General features: G+C 40.0%; 1 protein-coding gene and 1 pseudogene across 1 annotated transcript in view; both read right to left on the bottom strand.

Annotated features, from left to right (window-relative positions):
- Positions 1-10,653: 10,653 nt before the first annotated feature.
- LOC109029502 (ubiquitin-conjugating enzyme E2 D4-like) lies at positions 10,654-11,063 on the bottom strand (annotated as a pseudogene).
- A 404-nt stretch (positions 11,064-11,467) lies between these two features.
- H2BC18 (H2B clustered histone 18) overlaps positions 11,468-20,666 on the bottom strand; it is a 57,296-nt gene continuing 48,097 nt past the window's right edge. Inside the window, exon 2 of the mRNA XM_031009565.3 lies at positions 11,468-12,635. Within this exon, the coding sequence (XP_030865425.1) occupies positions 12,632-12,635 (4 nt within the window). The 3' untranslated portion in view covers positions 11,468-12,631. The remainder of the gene's footprint in view (positions 12,636-20,666) is intronic.

Genomic DNA, 20,666 nt, shown 5'->3' with positions numbered 1-20,666 from the left:
CTAAATATTCAATATTTGAGTTATTTTTCAAATAAGCATACTGCAAATATCTTCTCCCAGTCTTAACAAGGCTTGCCTTCTTTCTTGTGATAATTTTTTGATAAGCAGTTTTTAATTTTGATGAAATCCAATTTTCTTATTTTTTGTGACCTCTAAGACATCTTTCCTACCCTATGATTGTGAATATATTTTCCTACATTTTCTTCCAGAAACGTGTTTTTATTTTTATTTTTAAATCTATAACTCTTCTTAATTTCATCTCCTGATCTCAGCACAATGCTTAACCACTATAAAATCCACAACTTGCAGACCAACAGTTCAATCTCCCAGAAACTTGTATAACTCTTGATGTAACAACATTTACAGTAGTTTCCTGCTGTGCTCTTTGACAACTATAGATCCCTGCGCTTCCACCCCACCGCCCCCTTGCCTTCTCCCTTCTCTCTCCTCTTTTCACCCCTACAAGGTGAGAAAACCATAAAGACCTAAAACTGAGGAGAAGAAAGACCTGGTCTAATCTGTGCTCAAGATATTAGAGCACAAGAAGAAGAAAGACTGGGTCTGATCTGTGCTCAAACCACACCTGTATTCTGGTTTGTAAGTCTAGTTCTGCCCCTGTGTGGCATTGGATAAATAACTTAAACTTTATGTGCCTCAATCTTTCTTCTGTAAAATGGGGCTAATAAGAGTAGTCTTAGGCCAGGCGTGGTGGCTCATGCCTATAATCCCAGCACTTTGGGAGGCCGAAGCAGGCAGATCACTTGAAGTCAGGAGTTCAAGATGAGCCTGACCAACATGGTGAAACCCCATCTCTACTAAAAATACCAAAATTAGCTGGGCGTGGTGGCAGGCACCTGTAATCTCAACTACTCAGGAAGCTGAGGCAGGAGAATTGCTTGAACCTGGGAGGCGGAGGTTGCAGTGAGCTGAGATCACACCACTGCACTCCAGCCTGGGCAACAGAGCAAGACTCCATCTCAAAAAAAAAAGAAAAAAAAAAAAGAAAAGAAAAAGTAGTCTATTTCATTTTGCCATTGTTAGCTGTGTCTAGATATGGTTGACGATTAATTAGTAATCAATCAGAATGATCTTCCTCATTGTCATTTTCCTCTGCATTATTTTTGAAAGCAACTATGCTGATGTTTTGCATCTTAAATTAGTTTTTCTTCTAAGAATTCCAGTAGATGGACTCATGGAGTATGCCCACTGTTATGTCCAGTTCTTTCTTTCTGCATAAAGTCTCTGAGTTTTATTCACATTGTTGAGTATATCAGATGTTCATTCCTTTTTATTGCTGAGTAGTATTCCATTGAATGAATATACCACAGTTTATTTACCAGTGTCCTGATAATAGACACTTAGATTGTTTGTAGTTTTGGGTATGTGAATAAAGCTGCTATGAACGTTCTTGTTATAATTTGTGTGTGTGTGTGTGTGTGTGTGTGTGTGTGTGTACATATGTTTTAAAGTCTCTTGGAAGAATATCTAGGTGAAGAATTGCTAGGAAAAAAATGTTTATGTTTAAATGTATAGAAGACTGTCAAACCAAAGTGATTATAACATTTTACATTCCCTCTAAAAATGTATGAGTTCTGGATGTTCCACATCTTCACCAAGATTTGGTGTTTTCTGACTTTATAATTTTGCCATGCTAAAATGGCGGAGTGGTATCTCAATCTTGTTTAAGTCTATTTCTCTCACAACTAATGATATTGAGCACTCTTTTATGAACTGACTGGCCACTAGTATATTTTCCTCTCTGAAATGTCTGTTTAAGCTTTTGCCCATTTTTAAAAACGGGTGTTTCCATTTCTAATACTGAATTGTAGGAGCTAATTATATACTCTGGATACAGGTTCTTGGTCAAATATGTGTTGTGAATATTTTCTCCTCGTCCGTGGCTTGCCTTTTCAGTTACTTAATGGTGTCTTTGGATGAAAAGACATATTTCATATCAACAAAGCCTAATTTATCATTTTTCTGTTTTACTTATTTCTCTGTGTAATATTTAGAAAATATTTGCTTTCTGCCAAGTCTTAAAGACATTTTCATGCATTTTCTTCTAAAACTTCATAGTTTGTATGGTTTGTTCTGTGATCCAACTCAAATTAGCTTTTGTGTATGTTGTGAGGTAGGGATTGAGATTTTTTTCCTCACTAGTAGATATCTAGTTGGTCCAGCACTACTCTTTGAAATGACACTTCTTCCCCATTGTATTGCTTTAGTGCCTTTTTTGAAAAAAAAAATCAATTGGCCATATAACAAGGATCTGTTTTAGGTGTCTCACTTCAGTTTCATTTATCAATATGTGTATCCTTTTGCCACATTCACACTGTTTTGTTTATAGTAATAAACAGCTTAATAGTAAGTCCTCTAGGTTTGACAGCTCAATAAACCTGAAATGTGTACATCCTATGGTGCCACCATGAAAATCAAGACATGCTGTCACTTAATCTCTCTCATTTCACTAGAGGACACATGCTCTCATAAATAATGGTTGACCCCTTAGCCAAAGATCCTCTATTGTACCCTCTGGAGAAAATAAATCTCTAGTTACCTTAAGAGCTGATCTGGAGGTAAAATGTCTGCAACATTCAGCAATGAATTTAGATTTTCTTTGAAAAAAAGTTCATTTTCAAGGTGGTTTTTTTTTTTTTTTTTTTTTTTTTTGGCCAAAGAATTTCTTTTTTTTCTGTTACTTAGTAGCATGAAGTACAATGTTTGGTTTGCAATTTCTGTTCTTTGTAAGAAGAAAAACTTTAGTGGAAACAACCAGTACTTAAAGACCATTTTATGAGGCTGTCATTTACATATTATCTCTTTTGCTGTTTTTGTTAAAATGATATAAGGTGGGCTTTATATGCTCTCTGTATATCCTTTGGAATGTGTATTTAAATTAAAAACTTAAAATTAAAATATTCATCCTAGACTCAGGTTAAGTTCCACCAACAGTACACTTAAAATAGGATGAGCCCAACCTAAGCGTACAACCTACCTGCTTCAAGTGTGTAGTTGGTGTGTGTGATACATTCTCAACAGTATTTGTGTTCCCTGGTGTAGTGATTTTCGTGTTCCTCCCACCCTTGAAAGTCCTCGACTTAAAACCCATCTAGAACATTTCCTTTGCTAAGACTTTAAAGTATTCTTTCTTCAAGTTAAGGGCAGTTTTTAAATAGTTATCAGTTGCATTCTTGGAATTCACAGAAAGCTTGGGGAGAAACAATCCAACGGCACAAGTTCAAGTGCCCAACGGGGTGGAGAAGGGACTGCATACTCACTGGTTGCCAGGCCGAGGTTGTCCGCCTTGCCTGCTTTGGCTGAGACTGGAGACGGAAACTCCATTCAACAGCGACTGGAGGACTGAAACAGGGCGCAAGAGGGCGGCTGCCCTTCACCTACCGGTCCCTGCCTGCCTTGGCGCCTTCGGAGTTCGGACTGACCCGGGATGTTGCTGGAGCCGGCAAGAACTGCAAACTCACCGCGCGCGTCCCTGCACACCCGCACCTGCGCCTCGAGAACTCCTGGCCAGTTGAATACCCGGTCCCCCGCCGAGCTTCGCTGCAGGTCACAGGAAAGGGGTGCAGGGTTGCGTACCCGGCGGGAGAAGCCGCGCGGAGAGGACCAGGTGCTGCTACTGGCCTCCGAGAAGACAGGCCTAGAGTAGCTGATTTTGACCTGCAGGGCCGAAGTCTAACGGCGGCCTAAAACCCTAACGTCTGGGCGAGCCGCGGGTAGCGATCTCTATGCCTTGCTTGTCGTTTGCCAAAATTCAGACCAAGAAAGAGAATAGTTATGTGGATCAAAGTCTGCAATTAACCAAAAAAGAAACATGATCCTGTGTTAGCTTACTTAGGAAAAAAGGAAGAAGGAAGGAAGGGAGGAAAGGATGGAGGGAGGGAAGAAAGATGAAAAAATCAACCAAAAAAAGAACATGATTTCCTAACTAATCGGATGTGGGTCATGAGAGAAAGACCTGCGTCGAGTTTTTGGCCTGAACGTGTGGAGGGTGGAATTGCCATTAACTAACGTGGGAAAAGGCAGGTGTAGTACGTTGCAGAGAAAATATCCGGAATTCCGTTCAGGGCCCTGGGGTCTTCCTTGAAAGAGTTTTCCATCCAGGCCGTCTCGGTTTCCGCATCCGTCTGAGTCGTTTATGATGTCGGGAATGCAGGAATCTGAGTCCTTTATGATGTTGAGGGTGCCACGGTCTCACCCCGGGCGCCTCCCCGCTCCAGCCTCCTCCCGGAAACCTGGTGCGCTCTGGCCCCGCCGACCAGCGACAGTCTCTCCACGCGCTGCCGCCCAGCAAAGGCGCATCTTGAGGTCGGTGGTGAGGTGCGGCCGGGACGCTGCAACTCGCTCCGGGACTTGTAAACCTGGCAGGTGTTCCAGGAACGCCACTGGCTGGAAGGAAAGGAGAGCTCTGCACGTCGCGTGTGGGCTCGCAACTTGGAGAAAACAGGGAGAGGACAGCCTTTTGGGACTATTCCTTGGATGGGCTGGTGGCACCAGGAAGGGTAGATGGAGCTTTCTAGAGGTCAATGTCAGCGTAATTTCTGCTGAAACAATTGAAGGAGGAAAAAAAAAAGTATGTGCTTTGTGGTTCCCTGGTAGTCTAGTGGCTAAGGTTTGGCGCTTTCACCGCCGGGACTGGTTGATTCCAGATCAGGGGACTGGGTCTCGGCCTCACTGTGAGGTATTGTTCTTTCCTGTGTTTGCCATCTACCACCGCTGTGGCTCAATTATTCCAAGACTGCTGGAGAAATGGAATTAATGTCGATCCTAAAATTTAAGCTATTTATCTAGGATAAATTCCAAATAGTGGAACTGCTAGGTGAAATTTATTGTGAATTTAAGATTCCGATGTATACAGCCCTACAAAGTATAAGCACCAATTACATTCCCCAAAGTGTGTGAGACTGCGTCTTTTCCCCAGAATTTAAAACCAACGCTAGAAATTATCAGTCTTTTAGAGATAATTTTAAGCTTATTTATCATCAAAGGATTTCTTCGTAGTCAATTTCCCCTTAGACTATAAATCCGCAAGAGATGGCAAAGCTGGAAGAACTGCCTAGAATTTCAGCAAACTTGAATTCAATAGTCTCTCTGTTCTTTCCTGTTTTGGCATCTACCCTTTTCTTCCAGTTAAGATTGGACACAATAGAAAAATAATTAATAAATGTAATAAAAATGTAAGCCTGGACGTTTTGCTCACAGTGTTCTCACTGGGTCTAAATTTTGTGAATGTGGTTCCTTGGATAGTCTCATGGGTATGCTTGAGACTTTAGGCCCTTGGGACACCTGGTGCACAGAAGGGTCCCAAAACCCATCTTTGGAAGTGTTGGCAGAGTAAATAGGCACCAGTAATAAAGGCAACGGCGCCTGAAGACCTAAGGCTGGTTTAAACCAAAGCAGATTTTTCAAAACCAGAGAGGGCTTGTGTTCATAATTTAATAATTTAATTTTTATTTTGATGAAATTTAAATTTGATTTAAATTTTCATAATTTAATTTTCATTTTGATGGCCACTTTATTTTGACAAAGACACTAGTGGAGGAAAGTCTCTTTATTGGATCATCAATTTCCCTATAAATCTTTGTCTCAGAAAAATTTAATAATAATTTCATAATAAATTATAATAAATAATGTTTCACATCTTACATTATTCACTTTTGATTTAGTTGGCTTGTGCTGTCAATATGTTGCCCACTGTATAACACTACCTGATGAATTACATTCAACTATGTATTACTATGTATTACTACATATACACACTCACGTATACATGTGTATATACATATACACGTATACGTGTGTGTATATATATATATAACCATATGTAATTTCAAAAGGTAAATTAAATATAATGGGACAGTGTTGGTAACCTCTTAGATAGTGTAGGGCTAAGATAGCTGAATTTATGGCATGGTGTTGTATACTTCAGATATCTATGCTGTAATATTAAAATGGCATTTCCTTGGCCCACTAAATTGTCCATTTCCTGGCCCAATATGATACACGAAAGGAGTGAAAATGGGAAGAAAATAGCCTTTTGAAGGACTTGCCTAATAAACTTCTCCCTTAGCATTGCTTGGAGTGACATCAGAAAATTGGAATGAAGTAATTGTGTAAAAAAGACAAATTCTCTGCTGTCTTTCTCCCCCAATCCTTAATAAACAAAGGAGGAAACCTAGACTCAGGTTAGGTTTTCTCTTCTTATTCTTTACATACCAGAACAAGTACTGAGCTTGTTTGTTACTATATGGGGACTTAGTATATTGTACAAACGGGTGTGGCTATTACTGTCCCTTTTCTACCAGAGCATCAAAACTGGTAACTTGACTGGTGTTAAGGGGAGCTTCTAACCTTGAATTCCCACTCCATGTGACTTCTTTCTGGTTCTCTCTTCTCAGAGAATTTGCAGCCATCAGATTCATTTGGAGAAGTTTGATAAAGGTTACTTTACGCTTAGACAGAAGAAAAAACCCTAAGGTCTTGAACTGAGCCTTATCCTCTGATACAGTTTACTGGAATTCCCTCCACTGTGGCACAAGCCCTGCCGTAAATTGTGATTATCTATACCTTGTCAGTTTTATCTATGTATATATCTTTTACAGTAATCCCCACATCCACCAGAGAACCTAGGTTATTGGCAGAATGAGGTTTGGGAATTCTGGTCCTCTGCCCAGACACTATCAGTTAGTACTCTGATTCCACCATTTTTGAAATTATATACAACAAATTTTAAGTATTGTTTATTTTGGAGAGTTCAGGTTAAAGGAAATGAAGACTATTATTCAGTATTATTTCTGTAATTTTGTAATTTTAACCATAACATAGGTTTCTTATCAAAACGTATGGAAGCCAGAAAGCAGTGAAGCAACAATATTTTCTCCAAAACAAACAGGCCAAACTTTGGCAGGAGTGACAAATCTGGCATGCAATGGTGGCTTCTATATCAGAAATCAAGTCTTTTACTTTGTGAGAGGCAGGAGTTTTTAGTTTTTTGTCTTCTTTTTGGCTGCCAGAGGAATTGAACATTGTGAATTCATTGGCATAGTCCCAAGAAACTTTACTTGGCAAGCAAGCTATTGATTTTGGCGGGGGTGGGATGGTGTTTATCAGTCACCCCTACTAGCAGAGATGTGATAACACTGCAGTCAGAGTAGTTGAGTTTTAAAATTTTGACTTGCCAACCAACAGAACATTATTTATATGGTAAAACTTAGACATCAGAGGCTACAGGCACTCAGGCTAAATTCTGACCCATTCATTGGTGACAAATGTTGAGGGATTTTTGCCCCATTAGCCCTTTTTTTACTCATGATGGTACTCTGAACAGAAGAATCTCCTCTAACAATTTTAAGACCATTCATTGTATAAGCATGTAAATCATCAATCTCAATGACACATTTTCACAACTATACACTGAATTGGCTCAGAGGCTTCACTCATAACTTTAACTTTTTTTTCCCCTTTCACTACAAGTTTTACCCAAACTCTGTCAGTTGAATTCACACTCTACAGGAACACATATCAAGAAGTTTAACACATGCACTTTAGTTACAGCAGCACCTGCCAGGAGAATATCTTACCTCCTTGACTGAGAGTTCAAGGAGTGCAGGGAGATGTGACCAGCCATCAGGAAGCAGTAGAGAGACTTCTTTCCTTAAAGTACCTGAGTCAGGTTGAGGGGAAGAGAAGAATTAGGAGCACAAAGAGAGCAGGCACACAACAGGAAGCACAACTCTGCAATTGCTTTTGGTTTTAAGAGGCTGTCCATTCAGTTTTTTGGGTTTGTTTTTTTTTTCCTTTTTTTGAAACGGAGTTGCCCAGGCTGGAGTGCAGTGGCATGATCTCAGCTCACTAGAACCTCCACCTCCTGGGTTCAAGCAATTCTCCTGCCTCAGCCTCCCGAGTAGCTAAGATTACAGGCCCCTGCCATGATGCCTGGCTAATTTTTCTATTTTTAGTAGAGATGAGGTTTAACCATGTTGGCCAAGCTGGTCTCGAACCCCTGACCTCAGGTTATGCACCTGCCTCGGCCTCCCAAAGTGCTAGGATTACAGGCATGAGCCACCATGCCCAGCCTGTCCATTCAGTTTCAATGAACTTTAAACAACAAATGCCATTTGGGTGGCTGGTTTCAGTCTTCCCTGTCAATGCTCAGCCTCCAAATATTCACTAACACATAGAACAATAGGAGGACTGTTACTCTCCTCTCACACCTACTACGTGGGAGAGAACATCTATTACCAGATCCTGGAGGCCCTTCTCAAGCCGCCTAACCTGGCCCCATGTGGTTCTTTCTGTTTTTTCTCCTAGAAGGCATTGTGACCTTACTGGTCCCATGTTGGGCATCAAATCTGTGAATGGCTCACACTTGGACTTACGCACACAGCATAAGTAATAGGGGATATCTATGCATAAGAAAGATTAGTATGTTGTCAGCTCCCCACATCCATAATTCCACAGCATGACACCAAACTGGAGTTACTAGATGACAACCCAAGTGGTGGGTTGCTCTGTCAAGAAGGGGCCAATTTTATATTGCAGCTAGGCAGTTACAGTCTGTAGCTGTACCACTGAGGGGATCGGGGCAAGATGGAAATTTCCATGGCTTACCAGAAACAGGTGAGAAACTGCCTGCTGGTAGCCTGCTGCAAGACAAGGAGGCCCCCAAAAGAGATGAGTAAGAAATAGTCTTATGATAATGCCTCACAAGACTACTTCCCTTACCATGGTCCAGGAGGGCATTTGGTCAAGGTCTGAGTCATTGTATGGTTGAGCCTTGCCTATGTAAAGTTTAAGCAAAGCCATTCCCTTGTACCTTGTACCTTGAAGAGAGTTTCATTGGATATAATATCCTTAATTTGCACTTTCTTCTTTTTAATGAGTAAATTGCATTTTATTTTATTTTATTTTATTTTATTTTATTTTATTTTATTTTATTTTTTGAGATGGAGTCTCACTCTGTCACCCAGGCTGGAGTGCAGTGGCACTATCTCGGCTCACTGCAAGCTCCACCTCCCAGGTTCATGCCCTTCTCCTGCCTCAGCCTCCGGAGTAGCTGGGACTACAGGCACCCGCCACCATGCCTGGCTAATTTTTTGTATTTTTAGTAGAGACGGGGTTTCACCATGTTAGCCAGGATGGTCTCAAACTCCTGACCTCATAATCCACCCAAGGAGTCTCTCTCCCTCCTTGTGTTCTGGTCTGTGAATGGCTCACACTTGAACTTAGTGTAGGCTCCTAGTGGGAGGAGCAGGGGTGGCGAAAATCCTCATCATATGGATAAACATAACCCAAACCTCTAGAGGTTTCATAATTTTCCTCTTGCTTCTAAAAACATAGTCATGTCTTATGGGGTGTTATGTACTTTATATCTTAACATTTTCCACTTGCTGCTTCTTGGTTTGAGGGGAGAAATGCCAGCATGTGGCAAATGGAGAATAAGACTGATGGAAGCCTCAGGGCAAGGCCTTCACTTCCCAGTGACACTGTTCCCAATTCCCTCTAGCATGAGCTGAGCCTCCTCAGGCTGTGGTTGTGCAGCAGACAGGGTGTGAGGAAACCCTGCTCAGCCCTGGTTACCCAGGATGGCACTGAGTTCTAAAACGCAAAGTTTATGTGGTGAGGGGCCTGGCTGAAGACCTGGTGTGGTACTTTTGTGAGCAGTGGCACCATTTGAGGCTGGGTAGGAGAGAGGTGCAGGGCCTAGCTCCCCAAAAGACCAACAGATAAACTGGGGCAGAGAGAGAGATTCCAGTGTAACCGGGAAGGCTGCAGATCATAACAACTATGGCTGCTGATTTGGCATCAAAGATGTGGCATTGTCAAAGCCACAATTGTTGAGAATGGCACCAACATGCTGCAGCTGGAGAGAGTGGGTGACCAACATTTTGAAGTGGCATAGTTGTCTGGGGTAAATACCCAAGGTTTGTTGCCTCACACCAAGGGAACTGAGGATGTGGACACACAAGAAGTGGGTTTAGGAGTGGAGATTTACTAGGCAAAAGAAAGAGAAAGGAAAATAGCTCTCTCTCCTGAGAGAGAGAGGGTTGCCAGAGTGGAACTTCTGGTTTTGTGGTGAAGTGCACAGGGTTTTATAGGCTGGCTTGAGGAGGCAGTGTCTGATTCACATAGGGCCCAAAGATTGGTTGGACCAGGTGTGACATTTACATAGCGCTGGAAGAAGCTGGCCACCCAACCCTAATCTTCTTCTTATGCAAATGGGTTTTCTACTTTACTCACGCCATGTTGTCTGCTCCTTACTGTACACGTGGTTAGAAAAGAAAAGGGAAGATGGAGCCACCATGTTGAACATGCCTACCCCCCAGGTAGCCTTGTCCTATTGGCACAGCCGCCAGCATTCACCTGTGCAAGCTTCCAGCTTGCTTATCTATGTCTGCAGCTCCATTTTACAGGCTGCTCTTTGTTAGAAAAGAAATTATTTGGGGGCTGCTTTTCATTAAAAGGGAACCTTACCAAGGACTTCCTTACCCTAAAGCCTAAATAATTTCTTTTTAACTCCTATATCAATTTGTTTGAAGAACAGATGACACTTTGAATGGCCCAGCCCACAGCCCAGAATCTCAAGGGAAGACCTTGAATTCAAGGCAGACAATGTCTCCCGTAAAATCACCTAGGCACTTACATAGCATATTTTTCTGTCCACTGTCTTGCTAGTCTGTTGTAGTTCTCTCTGTCGGCCTTGTAGGTGTGGGGTATCTCTAGCACCAGAGGATCATTGAGGTTGGGGATGCAGGGCAGTGAGCAGATGGACAAGAGAACTTTTGACAGTCAGTGCTGGAGACCACTGAGACCATAGGATGTCGAAGCAGATGCTGCCATTGCTATTGATATTGGGGTGATAAATTTTGGTTGTGAAAGCAACCTTTGGGGGCTTGAACAGGCAATCCGTAGGAAAGTGGATGGTCAGGAAGAAAACACCTCCTTGGCAAGGACTGTCATTAATTATCACCCAGAGGCCCCGTGGAGCACTGGGCAGGAGGATTCATCTGCAAGTTGGTTAATTCCTTCTGGATCCACTTTAGTGCCATCCTACCCCACTGCTGGGGGCTGGGGTGGCCCAGCCACACTGCACTTTCTATATATAAGTTTTTTGAAAATGCTGCTTCACTGTTACCTTGCCTTGTATGTTAGTGCCCATCTAATTCAGTTGCTTTTGTAACTTGTTCCACAGTGATGCCTGGAGACCGGAGTATGTTTTATCTTTAAAATCTAATAATTTTACTAGGATATTGTCTTGAAGTTGATCATCCTGGTTTAATTTTTGCTGCCACTTTATGGGCTCTTTCAATGTGCCTCATCACATAAGTAATCTGTCATTTTCATTTTTGTAAATCAAGTCTCCTAGATTGTCCACCTGAAAGCCTGATTCTCCTTTAGAGAAAAAAATGCTAAAAAACAAAACAAAACAACAACAAAAAAACAAAACATTATATATCGCATTACAATTTTATTCAACAAATACAGAGATTCCCAGAATAGTTAAAACAAAGTAGAAAACAACTCTGGTGTTATAAGAGCAGTAGGTTCATATGCCCACTGTGCAGTAATAGACCAATACACTAAGACAGCAGTTTGCAACAAAGAATTTAATGATCACAGGGCAGCCAACGGGAGAGATATGAGTAGACCCTCAAATCCATCTCCTCAAAAACTTCTGCGTTAGGGTTTTTAAGGGGATTGTGGAGGGTGAGGGGTTGGAAAATTAAGGTTGTTGATTGGGCAGGGGAAGGGGGATGAAATCATTAGGATTTGGAAACTGCATACTGAGTCAGTTCCTCAGTGGCGTCCTTCAGACCAGCTGACATCAGTAGTTTCACTGGTACACAGGATCTGAAAGAATATCTCTAACGGGAAACTTAACATTTCATAATGTTCAGGTTGTTATCTATAGAACAGTTCAGGAGAACTATAATCTAGGGCCTGCCTGATTCTAGCACAAAGAGCACCAAACAACTGTGAGGAAGCAGGTCCAAGAGCAGACTGCTCTCAAGAGTAATGCAAAATTGCTGCAAGCTTGTTTATTTTTGTTTCTCCCCTTCCCTTCTTCCCTGATTAATTTTATAAAGTTTATAGGGACAGTTTCAATGGCTTCAACACAGTATTGCCAGGTAAGGACTTGAACCCAAGAGGCGGAAGTTGCAGTGAGTCAAGACCAAGCCACTGCTGCACTGCCCAGTCTCAAAAAATAAAAATAAAAAAAAAATCAGGCCAACACCTGTTGACACACATTGCTAGGAATCCCTTTGGGAAAGCAAATGGGCTCACAGAACACATGGAGGCCATGGTGGGTGACAATGTTAACTAATTCTGTTCATGGTGTCCAGGGTACAGGCCTGAAGGTCCACTCGCCACCTCTGCCCAAAGCAACGTCTCCACTGCTCCCCTCATCTCCACACGGATTCCTCCCCACATGCCTCCCCTTTTCTTGGACTGCCGACACCTGACACCACCAAGGTGACTGCTCCTCCCCACAGCTTCTCTCCTTCAGGGAACTTCACTTCTTGTTCCTTGCTCCATAGTGAGGCATGACCCAGCGGTCAGCCCAAGGTCTAGCATGCGAATCAGGGACGTGATGGTTCTTTGGGATTCTAGGGATCTACCTGGAGAATAGATGAAAGTAACAGAAGTTTTACGTACCAATATTCAAAACTGCGTCAAACTACCAGAAACACTTGCCACTTTCAAAGATAGACCATGCTAAGTAGCTCCAGGTGTGTGCCACCATGCCTGGCAAATTTTTGTATTTTTAGTAGAGACTGGGTTTCACCATGTTGGCCAGGCTGGTCTCAAACTCCTGACCTCAGGTGATCCACCTGCCTTGACCTGCCAAAGTGCTGGGATTACAGGAATGGCTCTTGACTCTAACTGCAAGGTCCCTAGATCATTAGATCATTTCCTGAATATCTTATGCTTCAGGCATTGGCCATCACTTGGGTTACCATTGTCATAAGTCAAAAGCCTCCACAACCAAGGCCCTTAAACATGGGATAGCCTGTGCAGGTCAGAAGTATAAAGAATATAGAGAAGTGAAGCACAAAACTTGTTGCATTGGCCAGGAATTAAACCAGGGTCTCCTATGCAGGCGGTGAGAATTCTACCACTGGACCACCAATCCGGCTCTTATGTGTGGTCCTGGAGAAACAATTGAAATACAATACTGAAAAAGACAGAAATTGTTCCAAAAGAAGTTTTTTGCAGTATTGACTAAAAGCTAACAGTAGACATCCAAAACCAAGGTTTTTATAGAATACTTTTACTAGACAAAACTATAAATATTAAAATAGCTTATTTGATCAAACTTTAATTCCAAAAAAGGCTCCTTCCAACTGCGTAACAGACTCCTATAGAAAAACATCAGAAATTCATCCAGGTTCCTTGTTTCTGATCCTAAATCTTCAATTTAGGACCTCAACCTCAAACTGTTGCTTTAGTGGCTCTGGGAAGGAAGCACTAACTGGCAGCATAGGTAAGTAAAGTTTTAATCTAGGGAAGAAATAAGAAGCAGAATCAGAATTAGAATTAGAAGAAAGAGGAAATATGCTATACCAGAATATCATAGGCAAAAAAAGAAGATGAAGAAAGAGGAAATGAAAGGACAGAAGGTAATGCTAATGGAGTTAGTTATTTGTGGCTGTTTTTTGTAAAAGAGTAATGATCAGTCTTGTAATCATTATAATACTATTATTTGCTTTCTAAAATGTCTAAAATATTTGAAGGAATATATGATATAAAAAGATGAATAATGCTTGCAGTCAGTGTTTCATTGTTTGGGAGAACCCAGTTTCCTCAGTTAATACACTTTCATGTAATAGCTGTTTAAGGAGTAACATGGTTTAAAGACATATTAATGGCTGAAATATTAACATATTGGTCTTTTGATGAAGTTCAAATAGAGAGATTTCTTTCCCCAATTTTCCCTGGAAAGATTAAACTGAAGAGAAAAATCTGGAAAGTTTGCCCCACATGTTGGGTCTGGGAGTCATTATGACTTTTTCAAAGACAGGAGTTGTGTATGACATGGAATCATTCTTCTTCTCTAGTTGAGAAGCCAAGCTAGGTCCAGGCTGAGTCATAAACTTGAACCCAACAAGGAAATCACCCTTCACATTGACCTTGCAGAGCTTTGGCTCTATCTGTTCCCTGCCCAACACCCAAGACACATACTAGTTCTGGCCAACAAACCTTCACATATTGTCTGTGTCAACCAGAGCTACATTTATTCCCAAATCTCTTTCTAAAATACAAACCTGTACTTTCTACTCTCAACCCCAAAATTTACAAGAGGCCTCATATGCATCTCAGAGTCACAGATGCTAAAACTCAACACACCAGTGAGTTCCCTGTCAGCATCACGTACTACCCTCTACCTCAATGATCAGCCTCAAGCCAGCATCTCCCAAAGAGTAGTGTGTTGTCGTGGGTGTTTCAACAGATCACTAAAACCTGCTTCTACCCCTGCCTAGACACCTATCCTCACTGCTATGCATCCTGTTCCTCAAATCAGATCTTGATATCTTCTTTAAACATTCCCAATCTCCCAACATGACAATTCATTTCCAAAGAATTATAGTATTTAAATTTATTGGAGACTCTATACAGACTCATTCCCACTTTGTTACTACGCTGGTCCATCCATCACCTCCATGAACATAAGTAGATCAAAAACTGGCCTCTCTACAGCCAGTCTTGTCTATTCCAACCCATTTGCCACACTGTATCCTGAGTGACCTTTCCACAGTGTAAATCTGGACATACCTGTAGCCTTAAATCATATCTACCAACATAGTAGCCAAGCAACAGCAATCTCTTTTCCTTTGGTCATTAGAGTCCTAGAGACCAAGAGGATGTTGGGAAAAGAATTACCATGGATCAGCTCTCAGAGGCAGTGGGTTCTGGCAGAGGCGTGCTGGCTTTGATACGTGTACATTGGAAAAGCTCAAGTACCTGGCAATACTTGGAGATTAGGAAGAAAGGATGAAAGTAAACCACTGCACTAAATAACATGACAATAATCACTTATACAAAAATTTTAAAGATAAGGAATATTTAAAGATTTATTAGTTTATTATAGCTTTATAGTTGGAGAGTGAAGAAGAAAATACCAAAGCTTTTTGTCTTAACAAAATGGTGCAGACAAATTAACATATATTGTCACCTATGATAACCAGTCAGCATAAAAAGTATTTAGAAAGGAATGGTTATATTCTCTAAGAGGTATATTCTGATGTCATGTTTTTTGCTTTAGAGTCTATTAATATAGCCACCTTTTTGTTAATGTTTTCAGTCAAGCTCCTTTTCTCGCCTTTCATTTCCAACCTTTCTCTCACTTTCTGGTTTAGATACAACTCCTAAATATATCATATAGTTAATTTAAAAATCCAGTGTAGCAGTATTTCGGGGGTTTGTTTTACTGGATAATTTGGTCCACTTACATTTAATGTAATTGTTGATATATATTAATTTTAAATCTACCATCTTTATTTTTTTCTGTTTGTTCTGCTTGTTCTGTTTCTATGTCTTTTTTGTCTGTTTTGGATTGGTTATTTTTAACTATTATAACATTTTTTTTTTTACTTTTTTATATGCTTTGCTTCACTTTCTTTCTTATTGTATTTCCTTTAATTGTATTTCCTTTAATTGTATTTAAGTTGCTTCTATTCTTTTGTGGTTACTTTAAAAATTACAATCTTAATCCTTAATTTTTTTTTTTTTTTTTTTTTTTTTTTTTTTGAGACAGAGTCTCACTCTTTCTCCAGGCTGGAGTACTGTGCCGCGATCTTGGCTCACAGCAACCTCTGCCTCTCGGGTTCAAGTGATTCTCCTGCCTCAGCCTCCCGAGTAGCTGGGACTACAGGTGCAGCTAATTTTTGTATTTTTTTTAGTAGAGACAGGGCTTCACTGTGTTGGCCAGGATGGTCTCCATCTCTTGACCTCATGATCCGCCCACCTTGGCCTCTCAAAGTGTTGGGATTACAGGCGTGAGCCACCGTGCCCAGCTAATCCTTAATTTATTAAACATAGTAGTAATTGATACCGTTATCCTCTTCCTGGACAATATATGGATGTTGGAATACTTTTATTCCATTTAGTCTCATTCTATATATATGCTGTTATCATTTATTAGGTCTAAGTATTAATAGTTTTAAACCCCAGAAGACTAGACATATATTTTATGTAGTTAATGTTAATTTAGATTTATCAACATATGTGCTGCTATCTTGCTCTTTATTTCTGCTATGTCTCTGAATTTCCATATGTAATCATGGTCCTTCTGCCTGAGAAACATCATTTAGAATTTCCTTTTGTGTTGGTCTGCTTGTGAAAAACTGTTTCAGCTATTTTTCTCTGAAAGTGTCTTTATTTTGCTTTAATTATTGGAGATTATTTTTACTAAGTATGTAATTCTGGAGGCAGTTATTTTCTTTCAGCATATTGAAGATATTTGCATTTGATTGTTTCTTTTCAGAAGGCAGCCAATTGTCTCGCTGCTGCTTATTTGAATGTAATGTTCCTTTTTTTCCTGTTTTTTGTCTTTACTATTTTTGTCTTTTTTTTTTTTTTATTGTCTGCAGTTTTACTGTTCTGTCTTTAGGTATGGAGTTCCCTTTATTTATCTTCTTTGATTGGTAGGCCTTCTAGAATCTGTTGACTTTTGAGTTTCATTTTGTCTGGAAAACTCTCAAGTATTATCTCTTCAGTTATTGCCTCTATTTTCTCTCTCTTCTACTTTTGAGCCTCTAACTAAAAATAAAATAGACTTTCTCACCCTATTTGTTATATTTTTGTGTTTGTGTATTAAATATTATTTTTTCTCCTTGTTATATATTCTGAATTTTTTTCTTCTTCCTCATCTCCCACTTTACTAGTTCTCTTTTCAGCTGTGACCGCTCTCCTGTTAAACTCTTCCATTGAGCTCTTAATTTTGTTTTGTTTTTTTTTCCGAATTTCTATTTGCCTCTCTCTAAATCTATTCTGTCATTTTTTTGTTGTTTCCAATTGGTGTGTAAATTGTTAACAAAACCCTTTTCTCCTTCTGCATGATCATTTGACCTTAATTAACTTTCTAGCTCTGTCCACCTAGAGCCTTCTAATGACAAAATGTCAACTATGTTACTAAGCAAACATTTCATATCATAAAAAAGACTCCTAACTGATGGACTACACTTGGACTGGGGAAACTAAGTATCTGGAAGAAGCCAGACTTTGAGCTTCTCTGAATGCAGTGACTCCTATAACTTGCATACACCTGGCATGGGCATTGGAAACTACTCTATTATGTTCTTAACAAGAGATAATGGCTCCAGGATGGTGCCACATGCACCTCAGCTGTCCCCAAGTAGACAATGAGGGATGGAGAGTCAAGAGACTATCTCCTAGGTACTATGTGGACTGCTGCTGCAGGGACTGCTGCTATAGAAATAGCATGCCTGATGCTGCCCTGATAGCAAGCTATAATTCTTGTCCTACGTCTCTCGGATTAATCTGGTGCCAAGTATGGCCTCTGAGATTCTTGTGAGCCTGAATGTTAAGTTGAAGCTAAGAAAACATCCAAGTGGGCAAAATTCTTCCAAATTTTTGTTTCATGAATAATGTAGACATCATTGTTTTGCAGTCTTTCTAATATATCTAATATTTGGGGGCTTGATTTCAACTGCCTGACATGTCTGCTGGTTTTCACACCTGGTTTAGTTTCTTTGGGTTCATTATTATTTTTGAGTATGTGCCATATCTTGTATCTGGAAAAATATTTTTGGAATAATCTGAGATCTACAATGAAAGCTTTCTTGCCCAGCACCTGGGGGTACTTCCAGCCCAGAACCACCTTTAATCAAGTAAAAGGTGTGAAAGATGCTCTGAACTTAAACTGTGTAACATAAGGGATGTTTCTTTTATAGTTCATTTTTATCCCAAGATTATAGAAATTTAAGGTCCTACCTTATTGTAGGATTATTCTCCTGATAAACTCCCCAACTTGGGCAGACTCTGGTCTTCTATTTCTGTCCCATTAGTCACAGAAGGCTGTCAAACCCTAATATGCAGGTCAGGAAATGTCCTTAGCCAAAAAATGGTTTCTCTGCTTGCTTACGGCTCTGGGTTCCAGTTTTTCCTTTACTTCAGGCCTCGTAATTCTTCAGTGTTAATCATCATCCTGATGCTTTTAAAAATATTTGTTTTCTATATATTACCTAAATAGCTTAGTCAGTGTTACCAGAAATGTATCATCAACTTTTAAAATATACTAAATGCTTAAAAAAATAAAGTCATATTTTACTGCTATGGCTCTGACTTGAAACTAAGTTGATGAGGCCATGAGCTGGAGCACAAATCAGTCCCCCCACTGTGAAACTGTCAGGTCACCACAAATACAGATTTTATTAGCAGTGCAGAATTTTTCTTTTCCCTCTTAAGTCATCCAGTGACCAATCGGTTCTAGGCCACAAGATCAAAAACTCCGGTCTCAAAATCTAACAACCCCCAGCTGGTAATCTCACACATGCTCAGATTTTACTTTGTAAAAGAGAATCAAGCCACATCATATAAAATTAAACATTTATTATTTTTCTTAATAGTCTAATAGAGATATACATTTGTGTATATTGGCCGGAAATTGGGCTAAAATTTTCACAAATGGAAATCAAGAATGTTACCGTAGAACTATCAATGCCAACTTTAACTACCTGAATCAGATGGCATAGCCTAGTTTCCTCTACAACTGACAGCACACTCTTTGGTATTTTGGTATTTGTCAGTGTCCTTGAAATTTTTAACTACCCACTAAAGAACAGGTCACATGGAATTAATAAACAAAGGGCTTCAGTTTCCATCAAGCACCTTCAAGTGACAGGAACAGGGATTTAAATAAAAGGATCTAAGTCAGCACAGGAAAGTGACTGTGCTGCCAAAGTGACTCAAACTCAAAAGGACAGGATGAGACTTACTCAGAACTTCGAGGAAGTGTAGAGAAATTATCCACCACTTTTTATCCTAGAGGTGCCTTTGTGGTTGTGACCATACCGTAGAATGATTTGGGGATCCCTTCCAACTGGAAGGACATCTTAGACTGAGGGAACCAAAGAAACCTGACTTCTGTCACCCCTGACCATCATAAATCCCATGCAACAGGTCCATGCATTATCTAATGTTGACTCTGGGAATGGTCATTGTCATTGTTTCCTATTTGAATGGTTGTCACATTTCCTGCTTCAAATGATATCCAGAAATGATGGCTTGGGACCATATTCTAAATTTTTAGGTGGCAAATAGACTCCAGAGACATCACACATAATAAAATACTTGGACTTTGAAAGGAAACAGTCAAGTCTATGACTTACAAGCTTATAAAGATCCCTCAGATGAGTTATGTACATGGATTGAGAATCAGAAAAGAAAGGATGCTCTCTCAGGAGATAGAAAAACCAGATAAAAGGAGCAACTGAAATTATCTGACCCATCCCTTCATCACCTATGTAGAAGGGAAATGCTTACTTTATCTAACCAGTGGATAACAGACAGCCTCTTTCATTTTGGAGCTACCAAAAAGAAAAATAAGCTGTGGTTTGGTTCAGTTCCCTTTTGACCAGTATGTTCTTGAAATTTTGAAAACATTTTACTCTTTTTCCTTTTAGTGTTTCAGTGTGGATAATTTCATTTGATCTATTTTCAAGTTCATTTTTTAGGCCAAAATTTGTCAAATATTGGCAATTTCATATGATTCAACTTAATATATTAACCTAATGTGCAAAATTCAAATTTGTTTCTATACTACTAAATAATATCCCCCTGAAACGCTTTGCCAATTTACTCCTACTGACAGTGTATGAAAATATCCATTTTATTTCATCCTTTACAAGGTGCTATTATCAATAATTTATACTTTTACCAATCTGGGAAGTGAAAAAGACATTTAATTGTCTTGACTTGCATCTCCCTTATTACTGGTTAGTTTAAATTTCTATTCTCCGTTCATTTTTCTGTTTATTTTCTTTTGTAGTACCTACTACTTCTTGATATCTTTATTTAAGCTTTATATATTTACTTTTTACCTGTTAATTGTTGTAATCACCCACTAAAGAGTAAATTCTGGCTGGGCACAGTAGCTCACGCCTATAATCCCAGCACTTTGGAAAGCCCAGGTGAATGAATCACTTGAGGCCAGGAGTTTGAGACCAGCCTGGCCAACATGGTGAAACCCCATCTCTAGTACAAATAAAAAAATTAGCCGGGCATGGTGATGCACACCTGTGATCCCAGCTACGCAGGAGACTGAGACACAATAATCGCTTGAACCAGGGAGGCAGAGGTTGCAATAAGCCAAGATCACACCACTGCACTCCAACCTGGGCGAGGAAAAAGAAAAAGAATCAGTTCCATCAGAGCATGGATTAAGTCTCATTCACCACTCTAGTGCCTAGAACATTTTATGTACTCAACATATAATAGTTAAATGAATGAATGAAAGTTAGACTGTAGGGGTGTCCATGAAAGTAGATATTAGCTAAGTTCCCAGAGATTGACTCCTCTTTTCCTGGTTCTCACACTTCAAGCTCTGTTAAGCCTGGAGGAGAGTGTTTTGTCTTTAAAAAGATACAGCTCCAGGTTACCCCTTTGGACCAGTTCCTGTTCTTAGGTCT

This window comes from Gorilla gorilla, chromosome 1 (assembly GCF_029281585.2).
Source record: "Gorilla gorilla gorilla isolate KB3781 chromosome 1, NHGRI_mGorGor1-v2.1_pri, whole genome shotgun sequence".
In the NCBI taxonomy this organism is placed as follows: domain Eukaryota; kingdom Metazoa; phylum Chordata; class Mammalia; order Primates; family Hominidae; genus Gorilla; species Gorilla gorilla.
The sequence above is the reverse complement of the archived record's forward strand: the minus strand, read 5'-3'. Positions and strand labels throughout refer to the sequence as shown.